The sequence below is a fragment of the Thunnus thynnus genome, chromosome 19, assembly GCF_963924715.1.
Source record: "Thunnus thynnus chromosome 19, fThuThy2.1, whole genome shotgun sequence".
Lineage (NCBI taxonomy): Eukaryota > Metazoa > Chordata > Actinopteri > Scombriformes > Scombridae > Thunnus > Thunnus thynnus.
In genome coordinates, this window is record NC_089535.1 from 28,758,426 (window position 1) to 28,773,598 (window position 15,173).

At 38.6% G+C, this 15,173-nt stretch overlaps 1 protein-coding gene across 1 annotated transcript; it reads right to left on the minus strand.

The window, feature by feature from the left end:
* Positions 1-3,870: 3,870 nt before the first annotated feature.
* LOC137171094 (LIM homeobox transcription factor 1-beta.1-like) lies at positions 3,871-11,384 on the minus strand. The gene is made up of 2 exons (XM_067574845.1): positions 11,216-11,384; positions 3,871-5,611 (listed from the first exon to the last, which is right to left on the minus strand). The coding sequence occupies exons 1-2, from the start codon at positions 11,361-11,363 to the stop codon at positions 5,457-5,459; spliced, it is 303 nt and encodes a 100-aa protein (XP_067430946.1). The 5' UTR covers positions 11,364-11,384; the 3' UTR covers positions 3,871-5,456.
* Positions 11,385-15,173: the final 3,789 nt, after the last annotated feature.

Consider the following 15,173-nt stretch of genomic DNA (forward strand, 5'->3'; position numbering starts at 1 on the left):
GGTCCCAGTGATTGGTGAGAAGCCAGGTTCAACCAAGTCTCCCTTGTTTTTTTTTTTTTAACGATTAATTGACCATTCAGTGGTAAGCTCAGTCAAGCCTGGCCTCAGTCTGATTGGCTAAAACTTTTACTTTTTTTCTCTAAGGGAAGCCAGGTAAAGCTGGCCTCCTTTGAACGATGCATTTCACTGACCGCTAGACAGAGCAGAGGACGTCAACTACACATTGTTACACGCAGCAGAATGGCACTGTTTCGCTTGCTACACTAGCTAAAGAAGAAAAATATGATGATTTGATAACAAGGGTTTGGCAAAAATCAGTAAAAGACATGTGGGTATAATAAAATTTGTTTTCTTTATTAGAATATATTTATGGGGAGGCCAGGCTTCCTCCGGCCTCTGAGAGAAACCGCCTCTGAATAGAAAGATTAAAAAAGAGGGAAATTAAAAGTGTAAAGGTGACAACTGTTGCTGACAATAAAACAAATGACACACTTCCGGTTTCCACTCAGAAGCAGCAGAGATACTAAACACAAGAAACAGATGTCTCACTTCACTCTAAAGCGAGACAAAAAATGTACAAATGAGACAGGAATTTTTTTTCCCTCTCTGTGAATTTTATTTTATTTTTTGATCCTGAGCCTCGTTGGCCCTTTCATGTCATCAGGCCCGGGTAGCCCCAGTAAGCCTGTGTATTGTGTATTAACAGTGTTGAAGCTGATTTCTCCTGGAAGAGCCAAATTCCTGGATGGGCGGGCCTGGCTCCCCAAGACCCACCCATAACACCGGGTCTGTATGGACATAATTCCTGGGCTGTTTTAAAAGGCTGTGGCTGTGGTCAGCTTGAATCCTCATTCCATCCATCCTTTGGTTCCTGAGGTATTCCCAGGCCAGATACCTGAAATACCTCCATTTGTAGGCTTCCAGGAGGCATTCCATTCATATTCCCCAACATCAACTGACTACTTTAAGTAAGAATAAGCAGCGGTCCCACTGTGAGCTGTAATACTTCTGGATGTCCAAGTATCCCACCCTGAACCCAGAAACTTTGCAATGGAAAATTATTATATAAGATGTTTCCACCACAGGAATTTTTGCAGGAACTAAACCTGCATTTGGACCAGAAGAACCAGGGAAAAAAGTCCTTGCTGTGGGAGGAGGTTTTAACGCCCCCACTTTAATTTATCATGGGTAAAGTTTACATAGTCTATACAGTTCTTCAGATGCAGTGGAAACCTAAATAGGAACTGCTGAATTCCTGAGATTAGTTCCCTTGGTTCTATAGCCCTGTTTCAACCAAAAGTTCCAGGTACTTTGGGCCCAGAGGAACTAATCTCAGGAGCTAACCTTGGAACTTTAGTAACTGGAGTGCAGTCCTGTTTGCGTTTCCATGAACCAGGTAGATCATGCAAATTAGACCCAGGAGAAGTTAAAAAATTACAGCCGTGCTTGAAACACAGCATTCACACATGAGGAAAAAGCAACACAGATTTGTCCTGTTGTTCTTTGTATTTACTGCTACATTAGTTGGATGTCATGAATGACTGAAAAGGAGAACTGCAAAGGAGGAAAATGAATTAAGAATGTTTCCACAGTAAATCATCTGTTGAGTATTTGATGGTTATATATTTGTGCTTTGGAAAATAACCCCTGTGAAACAATCAGAAAATGTTTTATTTCTCTCATTCAGTGCTTTCTTCTCTTTACCGCCACTCCTCGTCCTCACTCGACCACCACCGTGCTGTCTCTCCTTCTCTTTCTCTCTCTATCCCTCTCCCTCTCTATTGCTGGTGCTCTCAGCTCGCTTGAGCTATTTCTCATCTCATCTTTTTCAAAATGAGTCAGGAAGCTGACAACAAAGATTAACTTTGCTATTAACATTATCAAACAAAGAGAAAGGTTCTCCCTTCATCCTAAACTGGTCCTAAATGAAGCAGTACGCAAGTTGAAGCCGCCAAGCTGTGTGTGTTTGACCATTCCTGCAAACCCCAACCCCAAAGTTCCTGTACTTTAAGAAAGTACTACCCTCCCAGTAGGGACATTTTGGGGGTAAGACAGTTTCCCTGGAACTTCATGTAGACCCTGGTCCCTCCAGTGGAAACGCAGGTTGAGGAACTGAATTCATCAAAAGGTTCTTAGTATCTGGGGAAAGTTCCTGCAGTCGAAATGTGGCTTCTTTGGTCAAAAATGGGCCACAGTCGCTTATATGCACAATCTCTTTACTTTGGTCACTACCTAGAGCTCATGACCATACAGTAGGCTAAGGTTTCAGTGTAGATTGACTGTCAAACCAAGAGCTTTGTCTTTGCAAGGATGTTTCCTCATCCACCTGTCAATCTCAGACTTTGACCCTACAGGAAAAGATGTGCCAAGCTAATTTCATGGTACATTTGATTTTGTTATTTCTTATGCATTCATTAGAATTCATTATATGGGGAACATGAATATCCACAGGAAGTTTCATGGGAACAAAATGTTCAAATGGAATGCCTGACAGTGGTACAAGTTGGAAAGCTCAGGGACTCACCTACATCTTAAGGATTTGTCTTATCAAGGCTATGAATATCTATACCAAATTTTATGCCAATTTGGATAATAGTAGTTGAGATATCTTTTTCTGGACCAAGTATTGTCCACCACTTGACCAACATGCCACCTTAAAACTCATTACTGTGGAGTGAGGTGGTCTAACAAGAGGACTCTGGAACCACAGTGCTTTAGGCTGTTGCAAAAACAGACAGACATTACAAAATGAAGGCAATAAACAGTTCTGATGCCTCAGTCCCCAGACTGTGTGAGTGATCAAGTGCTGCTGTCTACACTGTCCACAGGCAAGCTGAAGGCATGCAAACAGGCTCATCTTTTATTTAGTTATTATTTCCCCAGAGCACTAGCTTCAGCTGTTAGCCAGGCAGTAGCTTCCTTGTTTTCTGTAAATTTGTGTTTGTGTCATTTTTGGGTTCCCAATGCAAACTTTTGCTCAGACCTTCATGGTTCCCAGAGGTTGAATCCTAATAACCTTGGTGATCCCTTGACTTTTGATCTTGGTTGACATTTTGGGTTCAGAAATTTCTCAACAACTATTAGGTGGATTTCTACGAAATACTGGCACAGACATTAATTTTTCCCCCACAGGACGCATTGTAAAAATTTTGATGATGCCCTGCCTTTTGATCCAGCACCACTGTCAGGTCAAAATTTCAGTTTGTCCAATACTTTAGTTTATGACTAAATAACTGCAAAACTAACAACATTCCCATCAGCCTCAGCTGCATTTTGTGTTTAGTGCTAATTAGCAAATGATGGCATGGTAACATGCTAAACCAAGCTGTTCAACATGCAAAACATTGGCACAGTAACATTGTCATTGTGAGAATATTAGCAGGCTTATGTTTGAATAGCTCAGAGCATAGCTGAAGACTACTAGGCCTCTTAGAAATTTACGCCTGATATTAACATGTGATCTGTATCTGGAGACAATATTTGGATAACGACATCTGATCCTTGAGCCTTTGCATTTACACCTGGCATTAATAAGTGCTTTTGTTATCTTGACTCTACCTACATTGTTACTCTATTTACACCTGTCATTAACATATGATCTGATTTTGGATACATTATGCAGATAAAGAAAAACATGTTAATGCAGGTATAAATGCACTCAGAACACTTGTGATCAGAATGAGATTGGATCGACCAGACCACATATGGAGATAGTCAGGCTCACATTGTGATTGGATCTCAACCAGGTATGAATGCAATCCGTACAGTGTGACCACTTACCAAAATTACAAATAGTAGTGGTAACTGAAAGTCTTCCCTTGCAAAAAAGTGAATGACCGTTCATGGCAACAGTTTCCTTGACCACAAATCCAACAGCTCCGTCTAGCTAATTTGCATATTGAGATCCAATCACAATGTGGGCACAGCTGAGAAAACGAGAATGCATTTTAATGCCAGCTGTAAATGCAAAGACCCATTGATCGGATGTCATTATACAGATCACATGTTAATACCAGGTGTAAACGGGGCCTGTGCTTGGATCTCAATATGCAAAATACCTTGGTGATCTGGTGGACTGTGTCCCAGATCAAGGGAAGCAATACCATTGATGGGCATCATTCATTTTTTGTGAGGAAAGACTTAAGGTTACCACTACTAATTGTAGCTTTTGCCATGCTTGCTTAAGCTAGCAACAAGAGACGGAGTTAGGTGACCTTTCAACTTACTTGGTGGATTTTCTTCCTCAGAATGTGAACATGTACAGATTGCATTTACACCTGTTGAGGTACAATCAGATCTCCAGATGTGGTCTGAATGAACGGATCACATTCTGACCACATTAACATAGATATCCAGATAGAATATCTAGATACAGATCACATGTGCATGTTATTGCAAGGTGTAAACGGGGTCTTACTTGTGTTATTCATAACTTGTTGGTCAGAGCTGGGATACACAGTAGTTTTTATTAGAATGTTTAGTATGTGCGATTGGTGGAATTTTCCTTCCATGCTAACTGTTTTTCATTTAAAACAACAAAAGACAAGAATTCAAAAGAATGCATTTTTTATTTTAAGTACCAACACCTTTGGTAAGTTAGCAAATCTAAAATGCATTCTTGACAATGTCCAGATGAACTCAACAGAGAAATAAATAGCAAAGTGATACTAATTTACAGACTCATTAAAACAACACAAATACAATGATAAATAGCAGAATCAATTAATGAATTAGGATGTGTTTGTTTCTTGTACTCCACAATGGTATCATATTGTCTTTTAAATATATATTTTTTGATTTATTGTATACCAGCATGTTTTTGAGAAATAAATAAATTGCTGATCCTAACATGCAAAATTGGATGTTTGGATGTGTCTGAGGAACAATAACTACTTATAGTACATTATATACATTCAACAGCCAACTTTTTTTTTTTTTTTTTTTTTTTTTTTTACAATAAAGAGACTTGGTAGTTGACTAAAATTACATCACCAAAACTATATTTGCTTAATTGTCCCATTAAAAACAACAGAAAATATTATTAATGCACCTTCAACTGTGTTACCTCCTGAGAAACATTTAGCCTAATGTTTATGTGAAACAGTTTGATTTGAACTTTATTCCCACTTTTTATACCGCTAATAAATACTTTTGCTGTGATATCTGTACAAATACTGACAATTCACAATCACAATCTACTGCATTAATCCCAGATTCAGACAGTGGGATGCATATGGAGTCAAATTCATGCTTCCCTTTGCTTTGGCTGGTGGAGGTCAGTCAGGTATATTTGGTGGATTCTTTGCAGGTATGTACATTTCCCTGCCTACTGGTTTCTGTCTTGCGGGACAACTCTGTGGTCTGTATGTCTTGTGTCTGCACTGTTGTGAGCTCACTGTTCATGGTCTGGGAGTTGGTGTTGTAGGTGAGGTGGCACCGACAGTGATTTTGGGGTCTCAGGAGGCAAAGTAGGAGGTCTGCATGGAGTACAGGCGGTCAATGGGGTTCCCTGCCCGAGCATGCAAGGAGCCAACATCTGGAGTGGACATGAAGCAGTCACTTAGACTTGTCAGAGACGTGTCGCTGTCGATGTCGTGGAAAATGGAGTCACCTGGTAAGAACAGAGAGGAAGTCAAACAAAACTCAACTGCAGTGTCACACTGTATGGTGTCTTTTTTTTTGTAACTTGGGCTTCATTTTATTCTATTAGTTTTGTTGTTCTTTGTTATATTCTTATTTATCAATTTTTACCCACCAGCTACCTTGATGAGATCAGCTGCAGCAGTTTTGAAGAAGTAATTTTTTACCCAAACTTATAACTACATTATTTATTTATTTTTTTGTCGATAGGTGGAAAAATAACTTTGCAACAAGCTGACAGACACCAGCCATGACGTATTATCATCTTATTAAGTTGTCTTTACAATTATCTACTTAAACATACCGCAGACATGGACTTATGTACTCATGGGGTACATTCAGTGTGGTTGTGCTTGTAGTTCATGCTTTTTCTTATCGACATTATTACTGATGTTTTTTTCTTCAATACACCTTACCTACGATTATGAGAAATATATTATTCTAGCTTCCGTCCAGTTATAGTACAATCCATCTCACCAGCAGAGCAGCTGCCCTACACTAAAATCCTTTAACAGTCTACATGAGTCTCGTGTTTTACCTGTAATGCCTTTGTTCATCATCTGTGATAAAATCATCACTTTTCCACATGGTCAAAGAAATAAAAAGTGTGCGTCCTAATACTAGTTCAGTTATAAAATCCAAGCGTACCAAGGAGTGTCTCTCCTGCTGCTGACAGTGCTGTTAGTTGAAGAATCAATCACACTGGAAAGTAGGGGAGGCTGTACCAGCATCTGGTTCAAAAGTAGTTTAGCCAATTTTGTTAACATTCAACATTGGAGCTGAGAGCATCTGAGCAGCGCAACTTGTTTCTATTCACTGCTGCTGTTTGTCCTTTCCTCTGTTTTTATGACAGTAAGTAGTTATGTCATTTGTAAAAGTTTCTAGATAATTCAAATAATAGCTGCTTAGAGAGCCCTAGTAGGAACCAGTAAGTATTTTATTAGTACCTGATTCAAACAACAAAATAATACTGTAAATCGCAGGCTGTATTATAAAGTGTTATCATTCTTTTCCTTAACTAATTATGTCACAACAGAAAGGGAGATACTCTAATAGCAACAATCCTCTGTGAAAAATAAAACCAACCAGCAACTGGAAATTCAAATTAAATAGTAATAACTTTGATGTGACAATAACATTAACAAGCTTGGCTTTGTTAATGGAAAACATTTGGAACAGTGTGTCTCTAATTGTAGCTGTTAGCATCACAGTGACAGTTTTCTACGAAGATAGACATCAAAGATGTAATATTGTGTTTGTGTACATGTGTAGTTACACGAGCACACTGTTCTCATTGAGTACAAATGTTTAATTGCAGGAATGTGTAGCACTGCTCTCCTGGGTGTCACTGGCTTTATTGGGCTCACAGGGTCTAAATGATGACAACTTGATGGGTCATCCATTTTTAATCAGCCATCATGCCTTATTGGGTGATTCCCATCACCGCCAACAAAATAAGAGTCGGATTTGGAGGGAGCAGAGAGTCGTTATGGTAGGTAGGGATGCTATGGGTGTTCTAGTGTTAAAAAGAAACACTCACAGGTTCTCACTCACTGGTGAGGCTGAGGATACAAGGGAAGTGGCAATACACCAGAGAGAGGTTAATCCCCTAGCAGAGTCAGGGTAAAGATGACAGGTACAGTCACAAAGGTACAGTAGGTGTGCATGTGTTTGTCCCCTACATATCACTAATAACTTTATTTTAAATGAAAAATAGATAATAGTAATAGAGTATTTTGACTTTGTGCCAACACATTACCACAGCATGTTGTATGGCTGAGTCTAAACACAAACTGAATCCTGAATGCTGTCCTCTAATTTTCGGCACTGTTGTTGGTTTGTTTATTTGTTTTCTCTAACTTGCTCAGTTTGCTATAGCACCCTCAGGTCTGTAGATCTCAGTACACTGTTGAACAGTATTGAGTTCATGAAATCAGTGAGCATTAAGGAAGCTTTGGGATTTAGTGGCACTATTTGGTGTACTAAAACATTTTATGAGTGTATCTTGAATGACCATACCATTTTTTTGCAGGCTTATCCCATTTACTAAAAAAACAAACAAACATATTTTTTGGTTATCAAATGACTATGTGTAATGTGAAAGGTGTCAGTTGTACTGATGAACTTACAGAGAATTATAGCCAACTCTTATATAGCATATAGCATCTTTCAGTTTATTGTTTTGGTTTTATTGCCTACAGCTTTATTGTTTGGTTCAGTCTAGCGCTCTCATCAAGCTGGTTTCCAGCAGCAGCTGTTTTCAGTGAAAAAGCACCAAACAGCAGGCAGACACAATTAGCCAGCAAGCACATATATGTTGCTGCGTTTAAAAAGAAAAGCCTTATCAATTTTACTTTAAACTGTAACTTTGAAGGAGCTATGTCTGAACAACGGTCACTACGCTCAGGCCGTCCTGCTTTCTATCAGTGGAGGAGAGGAGCTGCTCAAGAAGACTCAGCAAAAATACCTAAGCAAGCAGAACAGCACTTCACTGGTGAAAAAGTTGATGTTACTACATTTGTTTGATGTTTTGTTGGTACAATAATAGGGGAAATATTTAAGCTGTATATTAACTTTATTCAATTAATCAATTTGTCCTCAACTCAAGCTTCTATCATTAGTGGTGACCCAGAACTGGAGGGACAATTTGCAAAGCTGTGAGCTGGAAGGAGGCTCACTTTACTTGCTGAATAACATTTCTGTCTGAGCTCATTCCCACAGCTCTCATGTTTCTTTTCAACATTTTTAAATCTGTAAATCCAATATTTTTTCTCTTTCTGGATTGTAATAAACACTTTTAAAACTGGCTCAAGATAAATCATCCACCATTTTTGTGCAAGTTGTGATATTGTTTTATGTTCACTGTGACCAATTATGTGCTGTATATCAACAGGTTTCACATCTCTGCGCAACCCAGTCTCTCGGCAGTTCATGAAATAGTCACGAAATTTAATCTGTAGATTTGTGTAGCCTACATGGACATGAATTTTCCTTTTTTTGTGACACTCAGCATGACTTTCAAACTAATGTATTTCAATTCGAAGTATCTGTCATGCCTGCACCACGTTTTTTCTTTTCCGTCAGTTGGGACTCGGGGGGCACAGAAGCTGTTTTAAAACTATAACCACTACATTACTCAACATTTAGTCATAAGATTTTATCCTTGTTTTTATTTCTTTATTTTAATTTTATCATTACAGTCAATGGTCCGTGTCAGTCCCGTGGGCAAACCGGAGGACCCGCTGACTTGTTGTGTGCAGAACTCCATTCAAAAATGTTGAGATTTAATATTGCTGTCCTTTTCTGAAAATGGGCTGCTAACATAAAACATGATAAAACCTGACAGTTTGACTGACCGACTGACAGAATGTGACATTTTAACAACCAAAGCAGTGGGATTGAAATCAGAGTTTTTATGAAGTTTTTATGAACTGTTGAGTGAATCAGGCCAGCTATATGTTACATTCCAGGACGACATCTCTCCAATGATGTATTTGGTTTAACTCTACGACAAAGTTTCAGATTAAACTTTTTGTTTGTTTTTTATTTTTTAGTGGAAATAGTAACCAAAATGAGTCACCTTCAGAGATTACAACACTGCTTACAATTTAGGGCATTGCTATAGGCTTGGAGGAATGCCTGAAGTGCTTGGGTTAGGGGTAGGGTTAGAGTTAGGTTTGGGGTTAGGATTGGGACCAGGGTTAGGGCTGGAAAGACCAACCCATTCTCATTCCCAGGTCATCAAATACCAAATATAGACACATGCATAGGCTACTATTTACACAACTCTGGACCCTTGTATCTTTATTATTCTTGGTTTTGTTATTCTATGTCAGCATGACATACAGTAGCCCATTCAGTCAGAATCTGTTTTATTAGCCAATGCAAGCATACAAAGAATATGTCTTGGAATTTGCTGCCAAAAAATGCAACACAGAAGGCTAAAAATAGACAAAAGTAAGGTAATATTAATAATAATGAAATAAACTAAGTAATATTAAAATTAAATTGAAATTTTGAAATCTATCAACAGAATTGAATAGTAATAGTTTTGAAATGGGATATAAAACTTGATATGAAATATTGACAGTACAAAGGAAATATAGACTGTGCTATGGACAAAGAAATGAAGTGTATGAAATATATGAAGGTGACAAGAGCAAAAATTAAATGTGACGTGCATAAATAATTCAATACGTAACAGTTGAGGTTTAATGCAATGCACAATCTAAAGTCCAGTTTGATGAAATATATAAAAGTGACAAGTGCAGGGATTAAATGAGGGATGTGGAATTTAGAGTCCAGTTTAATAACCCTATCTTCAGTGTGGCAGTGATGCACACACATACACATGCGTGCGTGCACATAAGCACACACACACGTTTCAAGAAAGATGATATCATTTCATTCACATATATATAAATATAGCAAGTCAATTTTATTTATGTAGCACCAAATCACAACAGGAGTTGGTGCTACATACTTTACCTACCTACTTTACACTTCAAATAGAGCAGGTCTAGACTACTCCTTAATTTACAGAGACCCAACATTCTCCCATGAGCAAGCACTTGGTGACAGCAGCAAGGAAAAACTCCCCTTTAACAGGAAGAAACTTCAAGTTGAACCGGGCTCTAGGTGGGCAGCCACTTGCCTTGACCAGTTGGGTTGATAGCACCTGGTATTCCAAGGCTGTCTCTCATCCAAGTATTAACCAGGCCTGACCCTGCTTAGCTTCCAAGATCAGACTCACCCAGGGTGGTATGGCCGTAAGCAACTTCAAGCTTTACAATCACAGGCTGTAAAACGCCTTTGCTTAACAGACATAGTGGCGTTTGGATTCAGGTTCCGGTGGACTGGTGGCAATTTGAAATGGAATGAAGCCCACCAACAGCAGATAACCCAAAACACTGTTTGAATGTGCCACATCTGCCCATAACACAATGAACTTCCTCAGCCTACTACTATCAAAAACTGTCAAAAAAACCCTTTTTTTCAGAAATGATGGAGAAATAATTTAAACTGATGGCCTTAACATTAACCTCGTATTGTTGAGGTATCAAGGACACTTTCGTGTTTTTATATTGAGAAAAGTCGACCGTACTGACCAGGACCACTGACCAGGCTACCGTAGGATAAAATTAAAATAAAGAAATAACAATAAGGATAAAATCTTAATGTAGCAGTTAAAGCTAAAAAAAAGAATAACAAATGAGAAAAAACAATACAGTGTCTGTGCTCCTGAGTCCTGACTGACAAAAAAAAAAAAACGTGGTGCAGGCACAAAGCATACTTCCAGTTGAAATACATTAGTTTGAAAGTCATGCTGAGTGTCAAAAAAACTGGAAAATTTGTGTCCATGTACACAAGTCTATAGGTTAAATTTCATGACTATTCACAAACTGCCATGAGACTGGGTTGCTCTGCAACAGAAATTTTCATACTATAGTGACATTAATGGAAACCAGTGGCTGCCTAGGAAGTAATAATTTTACCCCTGTAAAGATTTGAAGACTCACACTGGGTTGGGTGCTGTACAAATCCAGGTACAGTCATTGTAGAGTGTAATGCTCACCATAGGGATTCATGTGGTCTCCAGGCATCTGCGGTGGGGTGAGGCCCTGCTGGAAGGGGTCAGTGTTGTAGCTGTTGTGCTCCATGGTAACCAGCTGCTGCTGGTTTGAAGGTAGCGGCCCTGAGTAGGAGCTGAGCAGGCCCTCCATGCAACCTGATATCACCTCTGCAACAGTCAGTGGAAACACTTAGAGAGAGAAGACCGTAGTGATCATCTTATAATTACATTGTCTTACTCTATGTGTGAGGGCACCCATAAACTAAAACCTAACCCACCTTCAATGACTCAGTGTGACATGAGGTGTGTTTCCATCCACATATTTTTATTCATATTTTCAATTTGCACTTGGCTGAGGCAGAAATGTTGGTGTATCAATATAAGCAGAAAGTAACAAAGTGCAATTGAAACAGACTGTACAGAAGCATGTGACTTCAACATCCACTGGAGCTTCCACTGAAGAGACGAAAAATAGTGACAATTGAAAACATCAGTATAAGCATCTCCATCAGCCAGATCACAATCTTTGTTTTTCCAGGCTATATGCCAACCAGTAAACCCTACTCCAGTTCAGAGGGTAGTGATAATGCACTTGAAGCTGTTTGATAACCGCCAAAAAGGTCAGAAGTACAGAACTTGCACAGTTTAGCTAGTTAGGTAACAGCTATACACAAACAGGGATAAAGAAGGCTTCTTTGTTTGTCATTTCAGCTGCTGTTGCTAGCGACTACTTCCAGATCACTTACTGATGTAGTTACAGTGAAGATTATGTTTGTGTCTTGGAGAGACGGATGCATTGACACCTTCTCAACATCAGGCTAGAATGTGTGACAGATGCAATCAGAATATTGATTTGGCTAACGGAGACATATATACAGTATGTGGCTATATAAAGAATTTTTAGCTAAACAACCAGCAACACTTCCAGTGTCCTGCTTTGCTCATCATCTGGCTGAAGTGCAAACTCCAGCAACAGAAGTTACAGACGCACTCAGCGTAGCGCAGTGGTAGCAGTGGTGGGATCATGAAAAGGCTTCCTGCATATGTGATTTGTCTTTCTGGTGTGATGTACCAATGGGTTCCGCCTCAACACCACTCGCTCTTGAGCTGCGAATTTCAAAATTTCATATATCTTAAAAAGCCCTATAAGTGTAATCATACGCTTATTCATACAACTGAAATGAAAGGGGTTAATTGGATCGTCAGTGATCAAATCGGGATTTCCTGTCTATCTGTGAGTCTTGTACACACTAAAAATCACTGGGTTCAGTTTTTACCCAGTTTGGATCAATATAGCACCAATACAACATCAGGTTAGCTTTACCCAGTAGCTATCTGTTATTTTGACCCAGTGTTACACAGAACAAGCTTTAGCTAAAAACTGTCACAATTGTATTGTTTCTTGTATAAAATGATGTGCATATGACATTCAAAAGTTACACAAGCTATTGACAATCAATAATAAATTTGACATGCAAGTTTAAAAGAGTAGATTAGATTATAACAAGCTTTAGTTTGGGGAAAAAATCCAATAGTAAAATAAAAAATAACACTAAAACTGGTTCAAAACAACATTAATCCAGTATTGTGTTGGTGCTATATTGACCCAAACTTGGTAAAGTTTTCACCCAGTGATTTTTAGAGTGTATTGTTTTAACAGTTATTTCATTTGTTTATTTTCTTTCTAATGTATTAATCTGTCTGTTGATTTATTGATTTACATGCATGAAATATTACATTTTCTGGCTCTGGAGCAGTAGGTTTTAAACATCTCTTCAGAAACAGACACTAGTGTACATCCATGTTTTTCAGTAAGCTATGAATGCTGAACAACAAACAGTTTCTCATCAAAGTATATACATACATACATTGTCTGACTGGTTGTTTGATCTCGAGGATGTCTCACCAGTCGTCTAGGAGGCTTCATCTCATCCTAACATCAACTTCAAACAACAACCATTTGCTGGTTTACTCAGCTCATTTGGTTAACAGCGGCAGCTTCCACTATAATAAACCCCGCTGCTATGCCAATATTGACATGCTGGAAGTCCCTGAACAGATAGAGGCAGTGCTTGCCAAAGCACTGAGCCACTTATCTAAACTGTCTGCTCATATCCGCTGTGAGACCACAGTGGCAATAAGCCTGCTAGCTACGAGGAGCTGTGCTGCAGAGAATGATGGCTGTGGCCCACACTTTATAGCCCTGCTGTCGGAAAAAACTCAGATTTACCAGCAGAGATGACACTCTGGCTTTAGAATATATAATAATGCTAAAGCCTACTAAACAGGGAGTGTTTGTAGACTGACTCTGCTCTGTTTATTGTTCTCATAATAAATTTCATATTTCAAGCTGTTTCTCCAAATACTGTAATTCATAAATTACCTAGCTCCCAGTAATTACTGTAATTACAATAGTGGACAGATTACATCTTGCACATGGACATCAAGTGTGCTTTTCCTTTTGTGACATCAGAGAGAGCAGCTAACCAGTACAGAATACACACACAAATCATAAATCCTCACCTTGGCCTAGCCTTTGGCTGTTGTGCTGCTCCTGCTGTTGCTGTTGTCTGCGGGCTAACTTCTTCATCTGTAAATAAACCAACACAGTAAACAGCTTGGTGTCTGACTGACAGGCATGTATTGGCAAAACAATCAATTACAAAGATGTGAAAGAGCTGACTTGTAAATATCCTCTAAATTATATTCAGAATACTAAGTGATACTGTATGAAATTCTGTCAGGTGATCAAACCATACCTGAGAGATAAACTATACAGACAACTGAAACTAAAACATGTGCTCTGAACTTCAAGGAATTTGAATATTCTATAAGACCTGCATTCATTGCTTTATGTTGAATTCAGACTACATGATGTCTGCCCAATAATGACATTGACCAATAAGAGCTCAGAGTGCTCTTCAACTGTTAACATGGAGAAGAGAAAGAGGAATGCGTTGATTTGACCATTTGACTCTCACCCTTGGGGCAGGAACATTATGCCAAATGAATCCCACCTGTGGGTGTGCTGTCCCCCTCTAAACACATACAGTATAGTATAACAAAATATCATGTACATCTAATGCCTGATTAGTGAGAACAACAATAACAATAAAATATACTGATCCACCTGTGGTGATAATCCTATTATTCATAGCACCATATGAATTTGGAAACAGGTGAAGAAACCCCTTAATTTAAGAGCGCTTTCTTTCAACTTTCAACTGACCCCTCCGTCTACAGTGGCACATGTATGGCTTTCATTTAGTAGGACACCTGTATGTTAATGACATTTTCACCAGTTACCTGCAATTACAGAAAAAATACAATATACCTACAACTTTATTTCTGATCTGATACAAGTTAGGGAAACAGCAGCTGCCTCATTGTATTACATTGGAATCCAGTGAATGGTATGTCTGTTTGAAGTCAAGATCTGACACCAAAAAGACAACATCAATCCTGTACAGTAGACTTATGGAAAACTGAAGCTCTTCAATTGTACCCAAACCAACAATGTATCATTCCATCTCTCAGAACAGTCTGACTTCTCTACACTATCTGTGGCACTCAGACCCAAAGCCCATTAGTTTGTAAATCTTTAGAAACACCTCACTAATTTATAATTTCATTTTTAAAACGGTTCAGTAATTTTCTAAAACAGCTGGTCACTATGGTTTTTAACAAATGTTACTCAAACAGGAGAAAATAGTGTATTTGTTGGTGATTATTTTCAGTGAAAGACACATTTTGTGTTCTAGTGAGTATTTCTGGCAACATTATGGTTTAAGTGAGAGTGGTATAGATACTGTAACAAGCATTTTAATTCATTTCACACACAGCAGTAGGTCAGCATGGAGTCAAGTGTTGCAGCAGCTTCTCTACCTTCATACGTGATCATTAATTTTATCAGGACAAGATGCAAAAAGACAAGTTGTCTTAGAATTTTTTCAGAGAAGAA